The sequence below is a fragment of the Sesamum indicum genome, linkage group LG6 (genome assembly GCF_000512975.1).
Source record: "Sesamum indicum cultivar Zhongzhi No. 13 linkage group LG6, S_indicum_v1.0, whole genome shotgun sequence".
In the NCBI taxonomy this organism is placed as follows: domain Eukaryota; kingdom Viridiplantae; phylum Streptophyta; class Magnoliopsida; order Lamiales; family Pedaliaceae; genus Sesamum; species Sesamum indicum.
In genome coordinates this window covers 8,307,846-8,328,356 of record NC_026150.1, presented here as the reverse complement: position 1 = coordinate 8,328,356, position 20,511 = coordinate 8,307,846, and the positions used below count along the sequence as shown (strand labels likewise).

At 35.1% G+C, this 20,511-nt stretch overlaps 4 protein-coding genes and 1 non-coding gene across 6 annotated transcripts in view; 3 read left to right on the top strand and 2 right to left on the bottom strand.

Annotated features, from left to right (window-relative positions):
• Positions 1–1,543, top strand: part of LOC105164090 (probable S-adenosylmethionine carrier 2, chloroplastic) — a 4,977-nt gene extending 3,434 nt beyond the window's left edge. Inside the window, exons 6-10 of the mRNA XM_011082652.2 lie at positions 1–82; positions 350–427; positions 500–583; positions 778–863; positions 1,123–1,543. The exon at positions 1–82 is cut by the window's left edge and continues 8 nt beyond it. Of these exons, the coding sequence (XP_011080954.1) occupies positions 1–82; positions 350–427; positions 500–583; positions 778–863; positions 1,123–1,234 (442 nt within the window). The 3' untranslated portion in view covers positions 1,235–1,543. The remainder of the gene's footprint in view (positions 83–349; positions 428–499; positions 584–777; positions 864–1,122) is intronic.
• On the bottom strand, positions 2,541–2,614 carry TRNAV-CAC. The gene has a single exon. It is a non-coding gene; the product is annotated as a tRNA-Val (tRNA).
• On the bottom strand, positions 3,293–12,218 carry LOC105164089 (kinesin-like protein KIN-14J). 2 transcript variants are annotated; one of them, XM_011082650.2, is made up of 19 exons: positions 11,957–12,218; positions 9,802–9,961; positions 9,138–9,235; positions 8,945–9,028; positions 8,741–8,818; positions 8,568–8,660; positions 8,448–8,477; positions 7,408–7,749; positions 7,250–7,331; positions 7,061–7,156; positions 6,808–6,987; positions 6,556–6,662; positions 6,299–6,477; positions 5,940–6,104; positions 5,606–5,859; positions 5,276–5,439; positions 4,217–4,779; positions 3,983–4,080; positions 3,293–3,833 (listed from the first exon to the last, which is right to left on the bottom strand). In XM_011082650.2, the coding sequence occupies exons 2-19, from the start codon at positions 9,914–9,916 to the stop codon at positions 3,763–3,765; spliced, it is 2,799 nt and encodes a 932-aa protein (XP_011080952.1). In that variant the 5' UTR covers positions 9,917–9,961; positions 11,957–12,218; the 3' UTR covers positions 3,293–3,762. The 2 variants fall into 2 exon arrangements, with proteins under 2 accessions (XP_011080952.1, XP_011080953.1); XM_011082651.2 differs by having other exon boundaries at positions 3,293–3,824.
• LOC105164230 (F-box protein At2g26160-like) lies at positions 14,085–15,191 on the top strand. Its single transcript, XM_011082843.1, has one exon. The coding sequence runs from the start codon at positions 14,085–14,087 to the stop codon at positions 15,189–15,191; it is 1,107 nt and encodes a 368-aa protein (XP_011081145.1).
• LOC105164087 lies at positions 17,159–20,332 on the top strand. The gene is made up of 5 exons (XM_011082647.2): positions 17,159–17,492; positions 18,132–18,198; positions 18,519–18,567; positions 19,791–19,835; positions 20,226–20,332. The coding sequence occupies exons 1-5, from the start codon at positions 17,250–17,252 to the stop codon at positions 20,290–20,292; spliced, it is 471 nt and encodes a 156-aa protein (XP_011080949.1). The 5' UTR covers positions 17,159–17,249; the 3' UTR covers positions 20,293–20,332.

Genomic DNA, 20,511 nt, shown 5'->3' with positions numbered 1-20,511 from the left:
TGTTCAAAAAGGCGGCTTCCTTTCACTGTACGCTGGATGGGGTGCTGTCCTCTGCAGAAATGTTCCTCATTCTGTCATCAAGGTATGGTTGGAGACAACTGCATTGTTTCATGGGATTGCATCTTCTCCTCTGGTGCTTATTCATTATTTATTTGATTCTAATTACTTAGTCAAAGGGATAACATACCCCTCTTCACTTGATAGAATTACAGTTCCTAGTTGGATTTTTGTGCCATTTTCTCAGAGTATTTCTGGTTATTTATTTTGACATGTTAAGCATATCCTACATATTGTTGTCTACCACTGTCAGTTGTCTTTTTATGTTTGATATTAATTGTCTCATGTGCAGTTTTACACTTATGAAAGCCTGAAGCCAATTATGTCGTCATCAATCCAATCGAATGCTCAAGCTAATACATCAGTGACGGTTAGTTTTCTACATTTCTGAACCCTTTCTTTCTTCCTGCAGTCCTCTCATCATGCTTCCTATTTTGTGCAGTTAGTATGTGGAGGATTGGCTGGATCTATGGCCTCATTGTTTACCACCCCATTTGATGTTGTCAAGACAAGATTGCAAACTCAGGTTCCTTCTCCTTTTCTCTTTTCATTAAGGGCATTTCTTTGCAATTTTTTTGTAGAGGAATGTGGAATGTGCTTCAGTCAGATGCAGCATTTGGGATGCTCTCTCAATACTTCGTATTCTTAGTCTTTCAGTTTTGTTTATAGACCATTTATTAGAGTTCACATTGTAAAGATCTACCGAAATTGTCAATACAGATTCCTGGATCTACGATGACCTATAATGGTGTATTCAATACACTTAAAGAAATAGAGAAGCATGAGGGTTTGAAAGGTCTTTACAGGTGAGCAAAGTCACAATTTGTACGAACAAATTTTAACTTTGCATCAATACAACAGCACTATTTGGGGAATTATCTGTTGAAGTACCGTTCTCATCAATAAAAATATTCACATCTTATATTGCATATAGTTGCTGCATACAACTTGTGATGGCTGTTACACGAACCTCATTTAAGGCATCATCTTTCCCATCATATATAAGATGATAAGATCTTGCTTCAATAAATCTAACGTTCCCATATTGTGATCTTTAACTCTCAGGGGCTTGACTCCAAGACTCGTCATGTATATGGTTCAGGGAGCACTTTTCTTTGCATCCTACGAATCTTTCAAGCGATTGTTCTCATTGGAGGTTCCGCGACTTAGCCCTTAGACATTCACGCATGAACAGAAGATGATGGACGGTGGCTCAACGACATTATCTGCAGCCATCTGCATTATTTGCAGTGCAGAAAAGTCGAAAGCTGGTGCCTCCGTTGCGGGTTTTGACGAGGAGAAATGTGGATGGTTTTGAATTTGCAACATTTTTTCGGCCATGTAGAGCACATCTAATTTAGATCAAAACCAAAGAGAGTGTAGTAATCCTCCTAAGCAAATTGCATTAATTCTTTGCTTGTAAGTATGTGCAGAAAATTGGACTTTTTTTCTTTAGGCCAAATTTCGTTGTATCCGTGTTTTGTTACATTAGCAAAAAATATCCTTGTGTTTTGAAAATAGGCAAAACTCTTCCTGTTTTCAAAATCCCAGCAAAAAAAAATTCATTCTGTTATAAATTGACGGAAAGTGGTGCGGACGCACAGGGTGGTGTGCCTGGTTGTTGTTTGGGTCAATCTTTTAGTCCATTTTGGAATAAAATACCACTTATATGAGTATATAAGATATTAAGGCATTTTTGACTTATATTAAATAAACTATATTTAAATTTATTACAGTACGAGAATTATACTTTATTATTTTTTCTTTCAATTTTTTTTGAAATACCAAAAGGATAAAAATATATTCTCTCATACATATTTAGATACATTATTTTTTATTTCAAAATTTTTAAAAATATATTTATATTAAATATAAAATACCAAAAAAATAAAAAAAAATAAATTTAGATATGTACATGAATATAAACCTTAAATAATTATAATAAACTATAATTTATAAATTAATTTCAAATTATTATTATGTTAAATATTTTATTAGTTTATATTAATTTTTACAAATGATATTTATATTTAAATTAGTGTTATATATATTTAAAAGAAAAAATTCGAATATATATCAGACAAATTATTAATTAAATATCTATAATTATTATAATTATCTAAAGTTATTTATGATTAATCAAAATATATATTTAATGATTAATTAACTAAAAAATAAAAAAATTGGAGGCGATGAGTCAGGGATTGGTGAGGCCATTTCGATTGGTGCAACAATGAAGGAAACAAAATGGAGAAGGGGTGTTGTGAGGAGGCTATCACAATGATACTGGTCGGTCTTTGAACGGAGAGAAAACAATGGAGTCCAAATAGCTACAACGCGCGAACCACCTTTTTGTGAGAAATTGCCGGAGAGGCGATGAGGGGTGCGTTTGAACTGCCGGAGGAAGGCGAGTTGATGGTGGTGGTTTAGGGTAATTTTTGCATCTGCAACTACAAGCTTAAAAAAGAATGTAGAGAAAAAAATGTCTGAGCCCGGGTTCGAACCGGGGACCTCTAGTGTGTGAGACTAGCGTGATAACCAACTACACCACCCAGACACGATCGCTCTTTGCTTATCGGTACTAATTTTTGTAATATATAACTACTTCAAAAGTTCAATTAGAAAATAAATCAAATTATTCCATACTCGATTGAAATTAATCGATAAAAGCTCGTTTAAACTCAATTTTTTAATTTAACAAACCAACTTTAAGCAAAATATTTATTCGATACAACTTTCATGTTTGGCTCGAGTTCGATTCGCTTAGTGCAAAATTAATAAAATATACTTAAAAATATTAAGTTATTTGAGCTCGACTCAAATCATTTATAGCTCTAGTCAAAAGTGTTTGTTGATAAGTTTGACCCAACTTTAAATAATTAATTATAACTTAAAAAAATTAAAAAAAAATTGATTTTACAAAATTGTAGTGTTATAAAAAAAATTCAAATTTATCTATATATTAAATTTGAGATCATAGCAAATTCTTTTAATTTTATCATATTAATTACAAAAATTAATATAACTTTTATAATTTTCATAATTTTACTTCATCCAAATACTTTAATAACTTACTTTCTAAATAAAATTCAATTAATCCCATAAGCTCCACTTTTCTTTTATCAAATATAAAATTATACAAAAAGTTTTTAAAATAGATTTAACCAGACAAACATCATATATTGGTTAGCAAATACTCAAAAGAAATCATCAAAAAAGAAAAAGAAAAGAAACAGAAGAGAGGAAAACATTCCTCATACGAAACAAAAGAGCGAGGTATTGGTATTTCAACTTCTGTGTACAAGAAGTGGGAGAGTGATACAGAATTTTAAGATCTATAAGCATTGACCACTTTGTTGCTAACCCTGTGAAATTTCTCAACTTTTTTTTGGTTGAAGAAAAAAAAAGCGCCAGCTTGTGCAACTGAGATGTTGCTGGTTGAATTCATTTTTCTGGCTTCATAAGAGAGCAGCATCATTCAGAGCAACATCTGCAGTCTTCAATTTACATCCACAAGATGTCTAATGCCGATGCCAGTTCAAGATATCACTACTACCTAAGCTAAATATCATACAAAACAAGGTTTCTACATGTACAACAATTCTACCACCTTATGAACCAACATGAGGTAGCACAGCTGTTCTGATATAGAAACCGGAAGTGTGAGCAGAGTTGTCTTTTGTTTCTTTTTGACGATCTTGCGAATTACTGCCACCTTTTGGGAGGTTTAAGTGCAGAAGAACTGTTGGCTGTGGATTTTCTAGAACCTGAAGGGACTTAAAAGAAAAAAAGAGTAGAGATTTTGTAAAATGTTGGTGAAAAAGTCGTCGTTGATGGAGAAATGCCAGACTATACATGAGAAAAATAAAAGAAATCAGTGCGCATATGAAAGTATGGGGAGAGGACATGAAAAGAGTGTCCATACTTGGAATTTTGGAGGAGCTTTTGCTCAGAGACAACCTGGAAGTTCCTGATTGACCCCGCTTCATTGGTGGTCTTGGAAGTTGAACTGGCACGTCGAGTCTGCAGTCAACGAGAAAAAAAGATGGAGAAGTTCAGGTGTGTATAATAAACGATTCAATATAGTTCAGGAGCCCGTATTGGTGATATGAATTTCTGAGGCAGCATTAGACAAAGAAAGGATGCAAGAAATGCTTACTTTTCAGTGATCTCTACAGTTGGCTTTGGTGTCTCAGGGAAAAGGGTGTACTCTATAATACTGTTGATTGAACCGTCGGTTTCCGTTTCCCTAGAAAGAACTCCGTCAGATATATCACTAAGTCTCTCTTCAGAATCTTCATCTCCAAAACCAAAAAGCTCTACATCATCGTTAATATTTTTAGCTCCATCTGCTAAATCAAATTTTAATCCAATGTCTTCCGAAAAATTTTCAGCACCACCAACAACAGCACGTCTCGACTGTAGAAAGAACTCTTTGTGATGCTTAAATTCATCCATTGATTGCTGTGAACCAGCCTCAGAATGCTTGTCACTGTACTCAGAGCTATTTTCCAAATCAGAAGCAGCTTTCTCAGAAGTGCTTTTCCTTCCGGAAAGTCTTTGGTTTGGCCGCACCCCTCCTAGAGATTGTCGCCGTGAAGAGGAAGACCCATACCATGGCGAAATCACACCCTGTCTTTCGTCGTTTGCATTAGGTTTGTGTAACCTTAACTGCTCTATTTCTTCATCCTTCTTAGCAACAGCATCCTTTAAAGAAGCAACCTGCGAGATTATAAAAGTTTAACTAGACATAAATTTTAATTTATTATGATACTAGAGGATAAACAAATGGCTAGAAAGTCCAAAAGCATCCTTTAAGACCTGCAGGTAGTTGATTATATTATAGCACTCAACAACTGCATTCGCTGAGTGATTTTTAATTCATAAGAAAGGTAAAAAAGCATTAAAGTGTATCTATGGAGCGATGGGAGAGAGAATGTTCTTCCTCTTGCATGGGTAATCCCATAAGACATTGAGGACATCCAAAACTGAAAGAATTAAAGTCTTCAAAATTAGTTCCACATAAACAGCAAAAATCTGAATTAAGCAATCCAAGAGAGCAGATTAGTGTGTCCGAATTCAGTGGGAAATGAAAAGGTATGGCAACATTCATGTAGCAAACTCTAGCGTCAGAAAAATTGAACACGGAATTGAGAATTTGATAAGATTCAGATGTTTCAGATTAAACCAAAAAAAAAAAAAAAACAACAACCATAACCTGTTCCATGAGTTCTCTGACACCCCTACCCTCCTTATTACTTTGTGCAGCACCCAACTCAACTCCAGAAACCCTCTCAGCAAATTTTAGGGTACTTATAGTCTCCGAATAGGACTCTACATCAGGATTGAGTTGTACAAACATAAGAGTCTTTGCTTGGCCACCTGCAACAAAATCCAGGACAAGGGGACAAGGATGCATGTCAGAATGGCAGTGCAACATAGGATAGCATTTAACAATTCCATTTAAGAGAACAGACAAAAGAAAAGCAAGAATCATGAATAACATCACTGCTGTATAATTATTGCCTTCTCAAGCGTGGTCTGATACCTAAAGAGCTTTGAAGAACTTGAGTTAATTTGCTATTTCTGTATGGCACATGAGAGTTTTTTTGTGCCAGCGCAAAGATCACATCTCCCAAAGCTGATAGGGATTTGTTTATGTGTTGTGCTTCACGCAATCTGTCACCTGTTGCTTCAGAGCGGTCAACCCTTTCACTGCCAGCCAGATCAACCAAATGCAGACAACCACGCAAAATGGCATTGGTCTCCAATTCCGTCCCACGGACATGAACAGTGAGGATACTTCTCGTACAACGGGAAACCAAAATTAGACTCTTTCAGAACAATGATAAGAGCAGGAAACTGAAAGAATATTAGTGAACCTGTGAGACCGGCTGCTTCTTTCATTCAAAGCAGTAGCACCCACAGCTCGATTTGTTAAGCCAACTTTCATAAGCTCCAATACATCAGCAGTTGATTTAACAGTATGCAAGCTAGCATCAGGCACAGCTAATCCATTTGGTTGGGAAGTATTCCATATCCCAAGTGTGTGCAAGTTAAAGGAAACAATGGGATGCATCCAGTAAGAAAACGCAAGTAAAGCAAGTATATTGGCCAGAATCTTGGCATGTACAAGGAGTAAACCAACTCTATAGATAAGAACGTTATTGCTGAATATTTTAAAAAAGAAAAATGCATGTTTTGTTAAAAATGAGATCAGCAGAGCAACTTTGAAGGATATCTCTTCTGAGAACTGTCAGAGCAGAGTAAGTCTCGTACTTGTTCATTATATATTTCAACCATTTGGACCCCAATTTCATATGCAATGGAGCTATGTCGTTTCTGAGAGATATTGAAGAGATCATTCAGAGCTCTATAGTTGACCCCCCAATCTGCAACTGATGATGCATTGGGTCCACTCTGCAAACATTTTCATGAGCATAAAGAACCTAAAAGGCTGATAGAACTTCTTTTACCAATTATAAACCATGATCTCACCATAGTGTAAGTTTTCCCTGAGCCAGTTTGACCATACGCAAATATGCAAACATTATACCCATCAAGGACAGACCTGATTAATGGTTGAGTATCTCGAAATACGTCCTCTGGGAACAAGAAGGATTCAGGATAAACAAACAAAAGAACAAGGACACATATATATAGAGAGAGAGAGACACACACAGAGTCAGCACAGACCAATGATAAGACATCAAACTAAACATTTGTTATTAAAATTCAGTCAATTAGAACCTTGCGTGGCTGCAGGACCAAAGAGCTTGTTGAATTTGAATAGACGGTGACTGTCTTTTCCTGATTTTGAGGGGTTTATAACAACCAATTCTCCATTATCGCCGATATACTGTATGGTCGTTTGTCTTCCATTTTGTCCCGAGAGGAATGGCCTTACACGACAATAAACTCTTATGTTTCCTAGCAAAATGCACCAAGATAAATGACCAAATATTTATTGCAGCTAAATATTTTGTAACCTCAATTTACTAACCTTTCAAATCTTGAACCTCATTATACAATTTTCGATTTTCTTCAAGCACGCTGTGATAATTTTGAGCAGCATCTATCAAGCCTTGGAGATTTAAACCTGCCCATTACCAATATAATAGAGCTAAGAAATAATGACATGCAAGTTATTGGCAGATGTTTATACACAAAGAAATTTCCAACATATTCCAACCAAAATGATAAAATTCTTCAGCAAATGTATTGTTGATCTTTGAGACGTCTTGCTTGATGGACTCAGATGCCAACCTCAGTTCCTGATCAATTTCATAACATAAGGTATCAATAAATGGGGCATAAAGTTAGATGTAAAACATACAATTTGTTGCACACCTGTAGGGACCCAAATTGAGAATCTATGAAGTGCTTGTATTCCCGTTCTTTCCTTTTCCATTGTAAAAACTTTGATTCTGAAAAGTCTTCAAGCTCTTTTATTTTCTTTCTTGAATCAGTCAGAAGGGACTCAAGTTCCCGTATTTTTTTCTGTAGCTTATCTTTACTTTCCTCAGCCTTGGCTTCCAAATGAAAGAGATTCTCTTCATAGGATTTTTTGGCTAAATTGAGTTCTTCATTTAGCGATAAAATCTTACTCTCACAGATGTCCTTTTCTTTCCTCAGTTTAATTAAATCCTGCTCCTCAAGCTTCTTTTTTTCCTCAATTTTAGTCTTCTGAATCTGTTACAGGCACATAAACATTGAAAGACTAGATAAAATAACAGAAAAAAATTTCAAGACAGTAAATGTACCAGCAAATGTCATTGTTTGAATTATGAACAGCAGTTATATTAATGAAGGCAAATGCAATAGTATATAATTCAATCCATCCAATCTTGATATCATGGCATCCGAGTGAGAGGAACACTGTTTCCTCGTTGAGATATTATATAAGTACAACGATAAACCCTGCTGCTATTGACAGATTAAGTCAAACAAAGTTACTGTACTATGATTACAAAAAAAAAAAAAAAAAAAAACACTAAGATACAATGCAATCAAAATGAAGTACAAAAAAATTTTGATTCTAGAAAATAAGCATTAGCTTCTAAACTACATCATTTGCAATAATGCATCTTGGATAAAAATCTAGCATTTCAATAACTGTTAAATGGTTGACAGATTATTGTTTCTGGAAAAAGCCAATACTTGCAGAGAAGGCAAGAATGCAAATAGAGCACGAAAAACAAGGGTGATGAACCTTGATGATAGTGAGGGGACCATTTTGGAAAATACAGAAAAAAGGGAAGACATGTGTGCTAGCAAGTAGATATAAATATCTTTAGGTTCAGCTTCCTGGCTTGCTACTTTATAGCCATCACAACACCAAATTTCATAACTGATCCCAAATTACTTATGTCCTTCATAAAGACATTCACCTTCATCTGCTGAAGCTGGTTCATGACAACCTGCACATATTAATTTAATGTGATTAAGAAAGAGCAGATTAGAGAAGAACCCACATCCATAGTCCATACTTACAACCACCATTATGATACCTCATTTTCTTCAGTAGTCCCAGTAGCAAGGGTTTCTAACGCTCTAATCTTTGTATGATACCTGTCCTCACGAGACTTGTACATATTGCTTTGCTGCAGTAATACCATAAGGCGGACTCAGAACGCCACATCGGTAGGAAGGAAAATGTATTGAACTGCTGATAATGTGTTACCTTCCTCATATTGTCAGCTTGTTTTGTAACCCGCTGCTCAATTTCTTGCACAACTAATTTCAGCACAGATGCAACACGCTAAGAAGAGCAAAATAACAAAGGTAAAAAAATCAATAGGCCGTTCAAATTAAGCAGCAGAGGAGAAAAAAGATTGTCTTCTACCAGCAACTGCACAGCGATACATCTATAATATATGTTGGATACCTGAGGAATGTCTTGATTTGATTTCTCAATGCATTCATCCAAAATCCTATTCACAGTACTGAAAAGAGAGTGCGAAGAGGCGCTCTACATAAATTGAGCAGCTTAAAGCATAAGAACATGTCAGGTATAAGAAAATGATCAACTAAAGTGATTTCTGTTCTTTTTCTTTTGCTGCTGTAATGTGTATAGTTACCTCTAAGTTACCCAATTTCGTCAATTCCGAAATCTTAAAAGCAGGGATATCTGCATAATGTACACGCTTTGATTTAAGGACACCAGAGAAGTTATACCCTACATGATGAAATCATGCAAACAGTCAGAAAATAGCTAAAGGTGTCATCACATATAGACTCAGAGAACCTAGCATACTGAATGAGCCAAGCACGAACTTTGATGTTGGTATACAATACATCTTGTACATTTCAACTTCCTTAATGAATATCTATTTAATAAGTCTACCCTAAAGGCAAGCAGGAGCAAACAAACAATAAAAGACAATTTTGATGAAATTTCTCACCCAACAGCGACTTGATGAATAATCAATTAACATCTGTTCATCAAGTAATGAGATGGCATTACCAGGTGATTTAATTAATTTCAGAGAGTGAAACTCTAGGATTCCTGAAAATTGGCTAGCAGGAAATAGTTAATGCTGCTATAACTAAATTTGTCTGCACGGGACAAAATATAGTTTCTTATGCCACCTTCAGCAGATTTTAAGTTTAACACTCCCATCATGAAATCAGCTACCTTGGATTTCCAGAGGTAAAAAGAGCAGGTAGACTAGTAAAACTTGTTAAAAAGAAAAACAATCTAGAACATTTACTTAAAAGGTATCATAATACACAGCTATCTACCTTCAGCAAGACCATTAAAAGCTTCTATTCTTCCAGAAACATTCCCATTACGAACTTCACTTAAGCCATCCAGCTCCCTATTCTCACTCACATGTACTTCTGACTGTGGATCCATGATAAATTTGATAAGTGCTTGCAAAGTCCAACAATGGACACGGCACTGAGAAAATTTAAGTGCAAAACAATTGTCAGACTGCACATAATCAAATTGGAAGTCATGAAACATCAATTTGACCGTAAAATGGATAATAATCTAGATCTCCGAGAATATTTGAGTGTCCTTGTTTGAATTAGGATGCAATTTCATATTAGACTTAAGATGGGTAACGATATAATTCATTTGTTTTATCATCGTACGAACTAGAGCAAATTATCTTTAGGATATATCAAAACACTTAATGAAAGCTACTTCTAACGAGCAGGCAATTATTTTCCAAATGAGAGCCTGTGTTATGAAATGTTTAGGGAAATAAGGGATACTCATTTATGGACAAGGGGAAATTAGATATTGACTGGGAAAGTCAACTCCAAGTCTCCACCATACTACAGGAACTGAACCTGGTTAGTCCAGATATTGGTCTTAAATGGTTAATCTGTAACACTAGATAAAATCAAATGAAGAAATAGTTAGATCTAAACCACATGAAAAGTAATTCCAATGCATGAGCAGACAACATTGTAAGTTCACAATGGTAATGGCTCTGGAGAATTTCCGTGGAAGAAAATTTATTTTTAATACGCCTCCATCCATTTTCTTACTTAAAGAAACTAGCACATCTAACAAATGTACGCAACTATGTATACCCAATACAACTTCATGACATGTATAACGAGAAGTCCTCAACCAACAATCAGAAGAAATATGTGCTGGAAGTTGTGAACCTGGATTGCAATGTAGGAGATATTGTGTTCGTACAATATTGCTTAGTTATATAAAATCAGTGGGTTGTTTGAGCCTGAATCCCCTAGTAGATACTTCAAACATAAATAGCAAAAGAAATGAAGCTTCAAAAACTTCATTAATCATATCCAGTGTTTCTGAAGCTTTCATTTACTTCAGCAGTATATTGATAAATCCAACCAAGACTTTTTCTGAGTACTTTGTCCAATATTTGGTATACCAAGCATCAGACGGTCAGAGTATATCTCCATCATATTAAGTCTGCTCTCATAAACTTACCTTTCATTCAGTATTACTCTATTAAACAAAATAACAATGATAAGCATAAGTGCGAAGTCAAAAAACTTTAAAATGTCACCAATTAAAGGAAAAAGTGCATGCTTGATATCTAAATATTTTCTGGGCTGTAAACCAAATCTTCTGCGAAAACCTAAATTGAGTGACTAAGAAAAAAAAGGAACATAAATTGAAATATGAACCATCTTATGAATCACTACCACAAGGACAAAAATCAAATACAATTCCAGCATTGCCTTGTATGACAAGGCAATATTAGGATAAAATCAAAAGGATGGACGGGTAAAGTTCTACCACAAGTCTGCCTGTAATCTCTAGAAGAGTCACAAAAAACAAAAGGTAGGAAAAAGAATAAGATTCATCCATTACATTGCAGTTCCCAGAAAAAATATTCATTTATCATGTAACCTAACAAATCAAATTCCATATTAGTTTCAAATGCAAAAAGACTACTCAAATGGCAGATACAAACCGCAACAAGTGCGCCCACTTCGTTTAGCTAAATAAACTGCATTGCAGACTTTTCCAGAACTCATCAACTGAACTAGTCATTTTTCCTTTCTTATAGTTTTAACGGCTTTGCGTCCTAAATTCTCATTTCATTTTCCACCATATACAAGCAGGTCCCATGACGCCATGCGTCTTGAAATAAACTATAATAATTTTGAAATGCAAGCAGATCTCAACTGCCAGTTAGGATCAACATTCCAAGATTGACAAATTACCAATTAAACTTAGACATTGGCAACTGTAAGTCGAATGGGTATCCTATACAGGATTTAAGGGGGAAAAAAACAACATAATTCTTTGCATTTTATCTACAACTCAACCAAAGCCTACATTATACCAAAATCACATGATGTGACCACCAGAACAATGATGATGAAATTCACCACGAAATCTACAATAACAATTAAACCCTACAAAAATCCGCAAAATTTTGACAAAATCACAAACCTGGGGGTTTTCCAAAGGAAAACCGTTATGGATCAAAACGAATCCGAAGCTCCACTTTTGCAACAGATCAGAATCCAAACCTCATCATTGTTTCTGATTCTTCCATTTTCCAATTTTCCCTTTATATTGGAAAATGAAAATAAACAATAAAACAATCTCCGAGCCAATGGTGGATTTACCTTTATTTAGAAGTTAAGGGCAAATTGTGATTTGTGGAGATGATGATCGAAATTGAAGGTTTATAAGCACAACCTATTTTCCTTTTTTTTGGATAATTCTTTTGGGCTTTGATTTTTCATAATTTCTTCATTTATATTTTCTGGAAAAACAGAAAAAAGTGATCGTGTGCCCCACTACGCGGTTAGGAATCGTGTTCCCGCCTTGTACTGTTCTTTTTAAGTTTGTATATTTTATTAGGGAGCTCCACGTCCACGTTGTGACGTCATGGGTACAACTCTTCTATGCTTCTTTTCATCTTTTTTTACTCCCTTTTTTTTTTAGAAAATTATAATCAGCTTCCTTTAGTCATAATTATAAATATCTTATTTTTATTTAAAAATATAAATATCTCTCTAAATCAATGATGTAGAACTCATTGTAAATGATATTTATTAAATGGTGTTAATTCCAAATTAGTATTCGATATTTTTTAACAAATAGATATTTACACTTATGACAATTTTAGACGAGCTTATTGTAATTTTTTTTTTTTATTATTGGTAAAAATAGTTTGTACAATATGTAAATATTATCTAAGCTTTTTGGTTTGTGGCAACATTTTTTACTTGTCCGATGTTATTGATATGAACTCGAGTAATCTAAATAAGGAATATTTGATCATTTGACAAACAGCCCACCGTGCATATGATGTTTTTTGCAGTGTTTTGTTTGTAGTCACGTACGTTATATTTGAACTGTTGTCGTCGGTGTTATATGAGTAATTCAAAGTATACCTCATTCGTATTTTTATTGATGAATATAAAGTTATGAATTTCCAAATTCTAGTAATCAATTATTTGAATAATTTTAATTTAAATGATTCCAAATTATTGGACTCTAATGTCTTATTAACCCAAGAGAATAACTTTTTTTTAAGGATAAATTATATTGATGTCTCTCGAGATTATGTTAAAATACTCAAATATTTTTTGAATTTTTTTTCCTTATCTCTTTTAATAGAAGTGGTAATCACATGATTAAATTAATATTTTAATAATTTGAATAATACATTAAGTCCATCAATACATTATTATAATAAATAATAATAAAAATAAATTATAACTAATTCACATAAAGTGAAAACAACTGTCCATACACCCGATGGGACTTAGATTTATGATTTTAAATTTTTTATTTTAATCACTAGTGACGGAGCTAAAACATAATTGTTGATGGACAAACTTGAACTATACACGACAATTGTGATACATTCGTCGTAATCACCTCCATTAATCATATACGAATGAATTATATTTATTGCGTAATTGATTCGGTTCACATATACGTGACTTGGATAAAAAATTTCTCATTTGATAAACAAACTGAACCACACTACATAAACGTACATAATTTATATTTTTATTATATTTATTTAAATGAAAAAAAGAAAATAAAATAAATAAATGATTAATATTAATAAAATGAATTAACTTTAAATGTCTACGAATTAGAAACTATTAATAAAATTAATTAATACAAAATGTGGATATTTGTGGAATAAATAACTATAGTAAGGGGTATTTTAGGCAATTCATCGTTTGCCTAATTAAAAAGAAAGATAAAATGTGTTCGTATAATTTAATTTTTATTATTCAAACATATGAAGAAAATTTTCACGCTATTGATTCAAACTTATAACTACCATCCTTCTCTCTACAGCTGCACTCTACACACACTCTCTGCACCATTCCACAGTTCCTCTTCCAGAATCCACACCCCGCCATTTTCCCAATCCTGGCGATTTAGGGTTTTAATTTCTGCTTCTGCGTGTGTTCCAGTGGCTATACTCATCAGTTCGGAGAGTTAGAATCAATCATCGTTTTCATTCACGAAAGAAGAAAGAAAGGAAGTAGAAAACTCTTCAACCCTTGTTGTTCAGTACGTTAATTCATTTGCCAATTCTTGAATAATGCCCTCTCCAAAGAGGAGCCCGGATACTGAAACGTCCTTTGATTGGGCAGAACTTCCGGTGGAACTCTCGGCCGCCATTGCCAAACGCTTGGTTTCAATTCGGGACTACATTTCTTTCCGGGGAGTTTGTGAATCTTGGCGATCGGCCGCCACATTTGAGAACTTCGACAGGGAATATCCTCGGGTTCCCTGGCTCATGTACTTTAATGTAGAAGAAGAGGGAAAAGAAATTGCTGAAGGCACCAAGTTCTTGAACATGTCCGAGAACAAGACTTACCATACTACCGATTTCCCTCCGGGCACCGGAGCGTACTTGTCATGTAGGGGATGGATCCTTTATATTTCGGAGAACATGGTTGATGTCAATTTGACCCACCCCGTATGGCGCATTAAAATCGAGCTCCCGTGTTTGGACACTTTTCCAGCATACAAACTTGAAGATGGTGTCTCTCGTTTTATTAGCAAGATGGTTTTGTCATGTAGCCCCACAACCAAGACTGATCTTGTGGTTATGGTGATCTGGGGTGAAGGAAATCAGCTGGGTTTTTCCAGGCCCGGAGACTCCTCTTGGACTGTGTTGGATTCATGGGATGACTCATTTTGTGATATTATTTACCATAATGGGAGGTTATATGCAGTGGATGTTAGGCGGAGGGTGGTCGAATGTGATATCCATGGCCCAAATCCGGGCCAAATACTGCAGGTTTTCAGCTTGCCAAAGGATCATGGTTTCTCCTTTTCTAATAAAGACTTGTGCTATTTTGTCGAGTCATCTGGGAAGTTTCTGATTGTTTCTCGACACTTCAACGACTGTAAAACCATGAGGTTTCAAATTCTTGAACTTGACTTGATGGATGGTAGTCACAAGGAGATTTTTAAGCTGGGGAAGAGGGCCCTGTTCTTGGGTTTTAATACTTCCTTCTGCCTCGAGCGTACTGCTTCGATTAACTTAAAGCCTAATTGTATATACTTCACGGATCATATTTGGCGATGCATGCATTTGGATACTGGTGTCTATTGCTTGTTCAATGGGAGGATCAAAGATTTTGGTGGATTTCCAGGGTCTGTTCATGCTCCACCTCTATGGGTTTTGCCTAGTTTTTGATTCTGGAATTCAGCTCTGTTGGTTGGTTCTTAACTGCTCAGAATTCTTTGTGCAGACACACCACTAGCTTTCCCTGTGGAAGAGTAAGCATGAATGAACTGCTCAGAGTTCTTTGTGCAGACGCTCTGCTAGATTTCCCGGTGGAAGGAAGACTAAGCATGATTGTACTCCCTTTTTACCAGTTCTTTCTATACTATACATTTGTAGGATAGGATTTTCCCGTTGCTGTAGCAAGAGTTTTCGAAACTAAAACCCCCTCAAGAAGTTCTTGTTCTATATCTACTATAGGTGTTTGGAAGACAATATCCATTGTTTTGATGTTGAAATTGATGTCAGCAATTCACTCTAAGAGTGTAAACGACTGCAATTGATCTTGACATGAGAGATGAAATTTGAGTTTGCCAGTTTTTGTCTATGATTCATTGGTAATTATTTGGATTTTTCTCACCATATAGGTAGAAGTTGATTATAGGACAGCTTGCTAAATTTCCATCTTTGTGTCCTCTGTTTCCTATCCGTTTCATTTATGCTGCTTATACTCGAGCACTTGCCATTGTGGACAATGCATTGCAGCCGTTAAAGCTGATGCTGATGACTTGCTGCTTTTCTCACACCCCGAATCTCAGAAATCATCACACGATTTCTTTCCTTTGGAAGCATGATTTGCCATGTTTTAGGTCTCCATCAACTGTCTTGTGTGTATGGGGTTTCTCTTGATATTGTGGTCTGAAGATGTCATCTTCAGGCAATAGGGATCTTTTAACACACTTTATCTTCAGGCGGTAGGTATCTTTTATCACACTTTATCTGGTGATAATGTGACTTTTTGTATATACTTGTTTTCCATATCATTTGACTTTTTGTATATACTTGTTTTCGATATGAGTTTATAATATGCCAGCATTCTTTCAGGATAAGAGCAATTGCCCTTGAATAATTGAAATCATTTTCTTGGTTGCCAATCACATGGAACTGGGCATGAACCATTTGAGCCTTGAGGTTATGAGTATATAGCTACTATTGATTCCCTTGCTGATTGTTACAATTATTAATATTTTATACTTTTCATAGGAGGACTAATATATTTGACCCCTTTTAAAAAGGCTAAATTGCATGACACCCCCAATGTTTTTAAAATTTAGCTAAAAACTTTTTTATGTTAAAGAAATAGACAAAAAACTCCATGAGTTTTATAAAATACAGAAAAAAGATCCCCTCTATGTCAGGAACTAACAGAGAGAGTGTGACACGCGCCTATTGTGCGAGTGAGCTTCATTTTCTGATATTTTCTGGAATTACTTTAAGTGTATAATGTTTAGTTTGACCCGTTCTTTCACATTTAAATATATTTTAAATTAATTTATTTATATATATTTATTTAACAAAAGGGGAGAGTATGCAATATTTTGAAAAACATAGAAATTTTTTCCCTATTTATTTTTTAACATATGATTTTTTTAGCTAAATATTAAAAATACAGGGGGTTTTATGCAATTTACCCTTCTAAAAGGGAAAAAGAAACTAGTATGTTAATGATCAAAGTCTTGTTTACCAAGCTGAATTGGGCTGGATAACATGCCCAATCTGGTTTACTAATGTATCGGAATAAAACCTACAATTCAACCCATTTTAGGCGGATTATTATGTGTCCCGAGTCACATGCAAGATTATTTATCTATTTCAAATCATAATTATTATCGTTTAAAATAAATAAAAAATAAAATTACCATACCCAATTTTAATTCCACAATTTATCATTCGTCCTACTTAATAAATAAGGCCAAAGTGTACATAAATTTTAATTTATTTTAAATGCCTGCAGATAGCATCTCAGTTTTTTAAATGGAAATATTATTTTCTTGCTGTCAAATGTATCCGAAATTTTCAATTTCAATTTCCTACCTAAAGTTTTATTCAAAGTAAAACATTTAATAATGATAGCGTTATTTCCATTTTCCTTGTTAGTAAAAGCGTGAAAGCCACATACATAACCCACCCGGTTCTAGTCCGGGTTATTACCAACCCAGATTTCTTCTGCTTAATCACTCACTCTCGTCAATGGAGAACGACGACACGATTAACGGCAGCTCCGATGCGGCCCAGAAACTCACACGTCATGCGGACGTTGGTGGAGGACAGGAAGACGCAAACGCTGGAAATGGTGATGAGCCGCGCGAGCCGGAGCCGTCTGATCGTCGGAAGGAGATTCTGAAAGCTCTGGCGGCGGTGGAGAGAGATTCCGCTGCGATAGCCGAGAGCTTCTCCTCTCTATTCGCTTCTCTCCGTTTGTCACTCTCCCAGGTGGCTGGTTTCTCTGTTTTGAGTTTTGATTTTAATTAGGAAGGTTTTTCGCTGCTTCAAATGATGTGGTCTACTTCGGATTTAAAGTTTTTCTTTAAGCCCAAGTTTCGTAATTGCATAAGTGGTTTACAATTATGCTTAAATTCTAAAGTTCAATATAGAAAAACTTCAATTAGTTCGTATTTAATTGTTTCAGCTAAATTTTTTGGAATTATTTATTGTGGTTATTACTTATTCATTCTTCATCGAGCTCACGATAGTATCACTTATGATCAGTGCTGACTGTCCATTATTTCAATTCATGAATGGTAGTTAAGAATTTATTTTATATACTTGTGAACATTATAGGTTTATCTGTAGAGTTCATTTGTACTCATTCTCTTGGTGAGAATGTTAATATATTTAGTAAGTTCCGTTTAGATAGTCAATCTAAGTTGGGTTAGACTTCGTTGTTAAGATAATTTTGTTTTCTATGGCTTCTCCACGTGGAAAGTGTTTTTTTGTCCATTTGGTGTGAAGTACCAATATTTTTTATGCAATAAAGTTAATTTTTCTATTTTGTGGACTTCATAGAAATTTTTTTTCTCCTCTTTTTCTAATATCTGATTCAGTGATCTAACTAGGATCATGTAATTTTAGGCTACTAGCTCTACAGTTGATCATATGAACTGCTTCAGTGATGCGGCGGGTCGCCTTCAAGAATGTGGTAAGTTTAAGCTTATTCTTCAGATGTACTTCTTAAATGATGCAATTAAAGCTTTCTTGCTTTTTTTCTTCATTCATTTCATTTTCTAATCCTTGGGGGGAAGTAGGGGGCAGGGGGGTTGGCAAAGGATGATGGAGACAGAGCTTCTATGGTGAAAAAGACTTGTATTCTTGGTTTTGATTAAGGTCCTAGATTTTTATGCTTTCAGAGTCTTATTTGCACAGAATAAGGTCCTAGATTGCCCTTTGAAAATTTCCTTGAGTCCATAGCTGATGGGCTGTATATGGATGTTAAAATTGCTCATTTGTGTTATGTTGCAGTGCTAGATGCATCAACAAAAGGAAATCGGTACATAAATTCTTGTCTAAGGTTTGAATCTTGTCCCAGTCTTTGTGATATTTGGAGAAGGTGGCTCTTATCATGAATCCCGTGCGATCTTGAAGAATCATGCTTAACGATTAACGTTGGGCATGAGATTCAGAATCATAAACTGTCTCATTCTTCAAAAATTTTGCATGTGAAAAAAACTGGAAAACCTGTCAAAATCATGCTTGCGATGTAATACCCCCTTTTTTGGTTTTGTTCACTTAACTGGATCCTATGCCCCAAAAAGAACTGCAAGCTGGGAGTGGCAACATTACTTATGTCAGCTTCGGGTAATAAATTGTACTTAAGTTAAAAGTCGTAAAATTTGAAAAATCAGAAATCTGGCTCAGCTTTGGATGGTATAGAAAGATTTTCTTATGTGTTTTTGCCTTAGTATTTTAAGTTTTGTTTCCTATTATTCTAGAATATCCGTGATGCTTCTCTTTTTCTACTTGAAAGAGTTCTACTAAGTACTACCTTGGCAGGAGGAGATGAGAGTTGCAAGATTCTCAAAATCGGAGCAGGAATTTCATAACTGAAGACATGCAGTCTTATTGAAGGATTGACTGAAATTTGTGAAGCATCAGCATGCATATTACAAAAGTTGCCAAAATTTTGAGAACTATATACTTCAAAAAGATTAGTGTTGGAGAAGTATTCATTGTTATGTGACTTGATGGAAAAAGGAATTTCTGATTGTTGATGAGTTTGAGGAAAATGTACCACTTTGAACGGCATGAATATGGTATAAATGTGTGAATAGCAGTATTTTATCTAGGAAATTTATTGACTCATGACCATTACTTGCGACACCAGTACACCTTTCTGTTGTAAAACCAGAAGGTAACTTGTTTGTCCATTTCCAGACACTTCAATGAGATAAATTGTTTATCATTTCTGGAGAACACAATGCTGTATTTTTCAATCCTAAATATCTCTTAGCACGTTCGGCGATCAGCACATTAAGTGTCCACTTCTTAGTATAAAGCACTGGAAGATGTAGTGCTTTGATGAAGTTGAAATAGGTTTTGATTATAGTAGTTTCTGAGATGCATGTATACCTTATAGAACAATGACCTAAAAAATTTGAAGCAGATTATCTGTAATAATTGTTGAGACTGTGTGTGGAGCTTAGAATTAGTATTGCAGGACCACTTCTATCTTGGTATACACATTTGTCCTCCATTCTTAGTATGTCTACAATTTTAATCATTTCCATATTGCAGATTAAATGAAGAAATGAAAGGAATGGATGCTCTCGCCACACAGCTGTATCCTTTATTTAGTCTTGATGTCCTGTGCCTAAGCTTCTATGTGTAAGCATGTTGCATTTACCTCCTTTTATACTATGGCACCCTGGTTATTGTAAAAAGCAGCTCTAATGCTCTCTATGTTTCTAAAGAGGATCTGATCCAAGTGTACACTTAGATGATCTGCAGTGTTTCTCCGGTAATTTTATCCCGGCATTCTCTCAGATTGAATTCTTGGACTGGGCTACCTATTCCTCCCTGAGGAAATCTGTTTCAGCAGTTTATATTCTGTATGTGGCCTAATTGGTTCCATACTTCCTTTCTGGCACACAAAGACCCTACCGACTTTATTGGCTTTTTAGTTGAAACGGATGCTCTAGATTCTTGTTTACATCCTTAACAAAGTATCAGAAAAGTTCTCAGGAGGCATGTTGATGCACTGGACTCTGCTGTAAATAGAATTGTTCGAATCCCTTGAAGCTATGAAATTGATCCAATGGAAACTCAAGTATTTCTTATTACTATTCTTTATGTGCCTGAAGAGTTGGAGTGATATCTGCTGTAATTTACTTGGAATTTTCGTCACACAAACGTGCCTTGTTTTTTGTGTTGCTACAATCGTGCGACATCCTTAATCCAATTGTACCTTATATTTCGTGTATGATTCAGCCAAATTCTGTTTTTCTATTTTACGGTA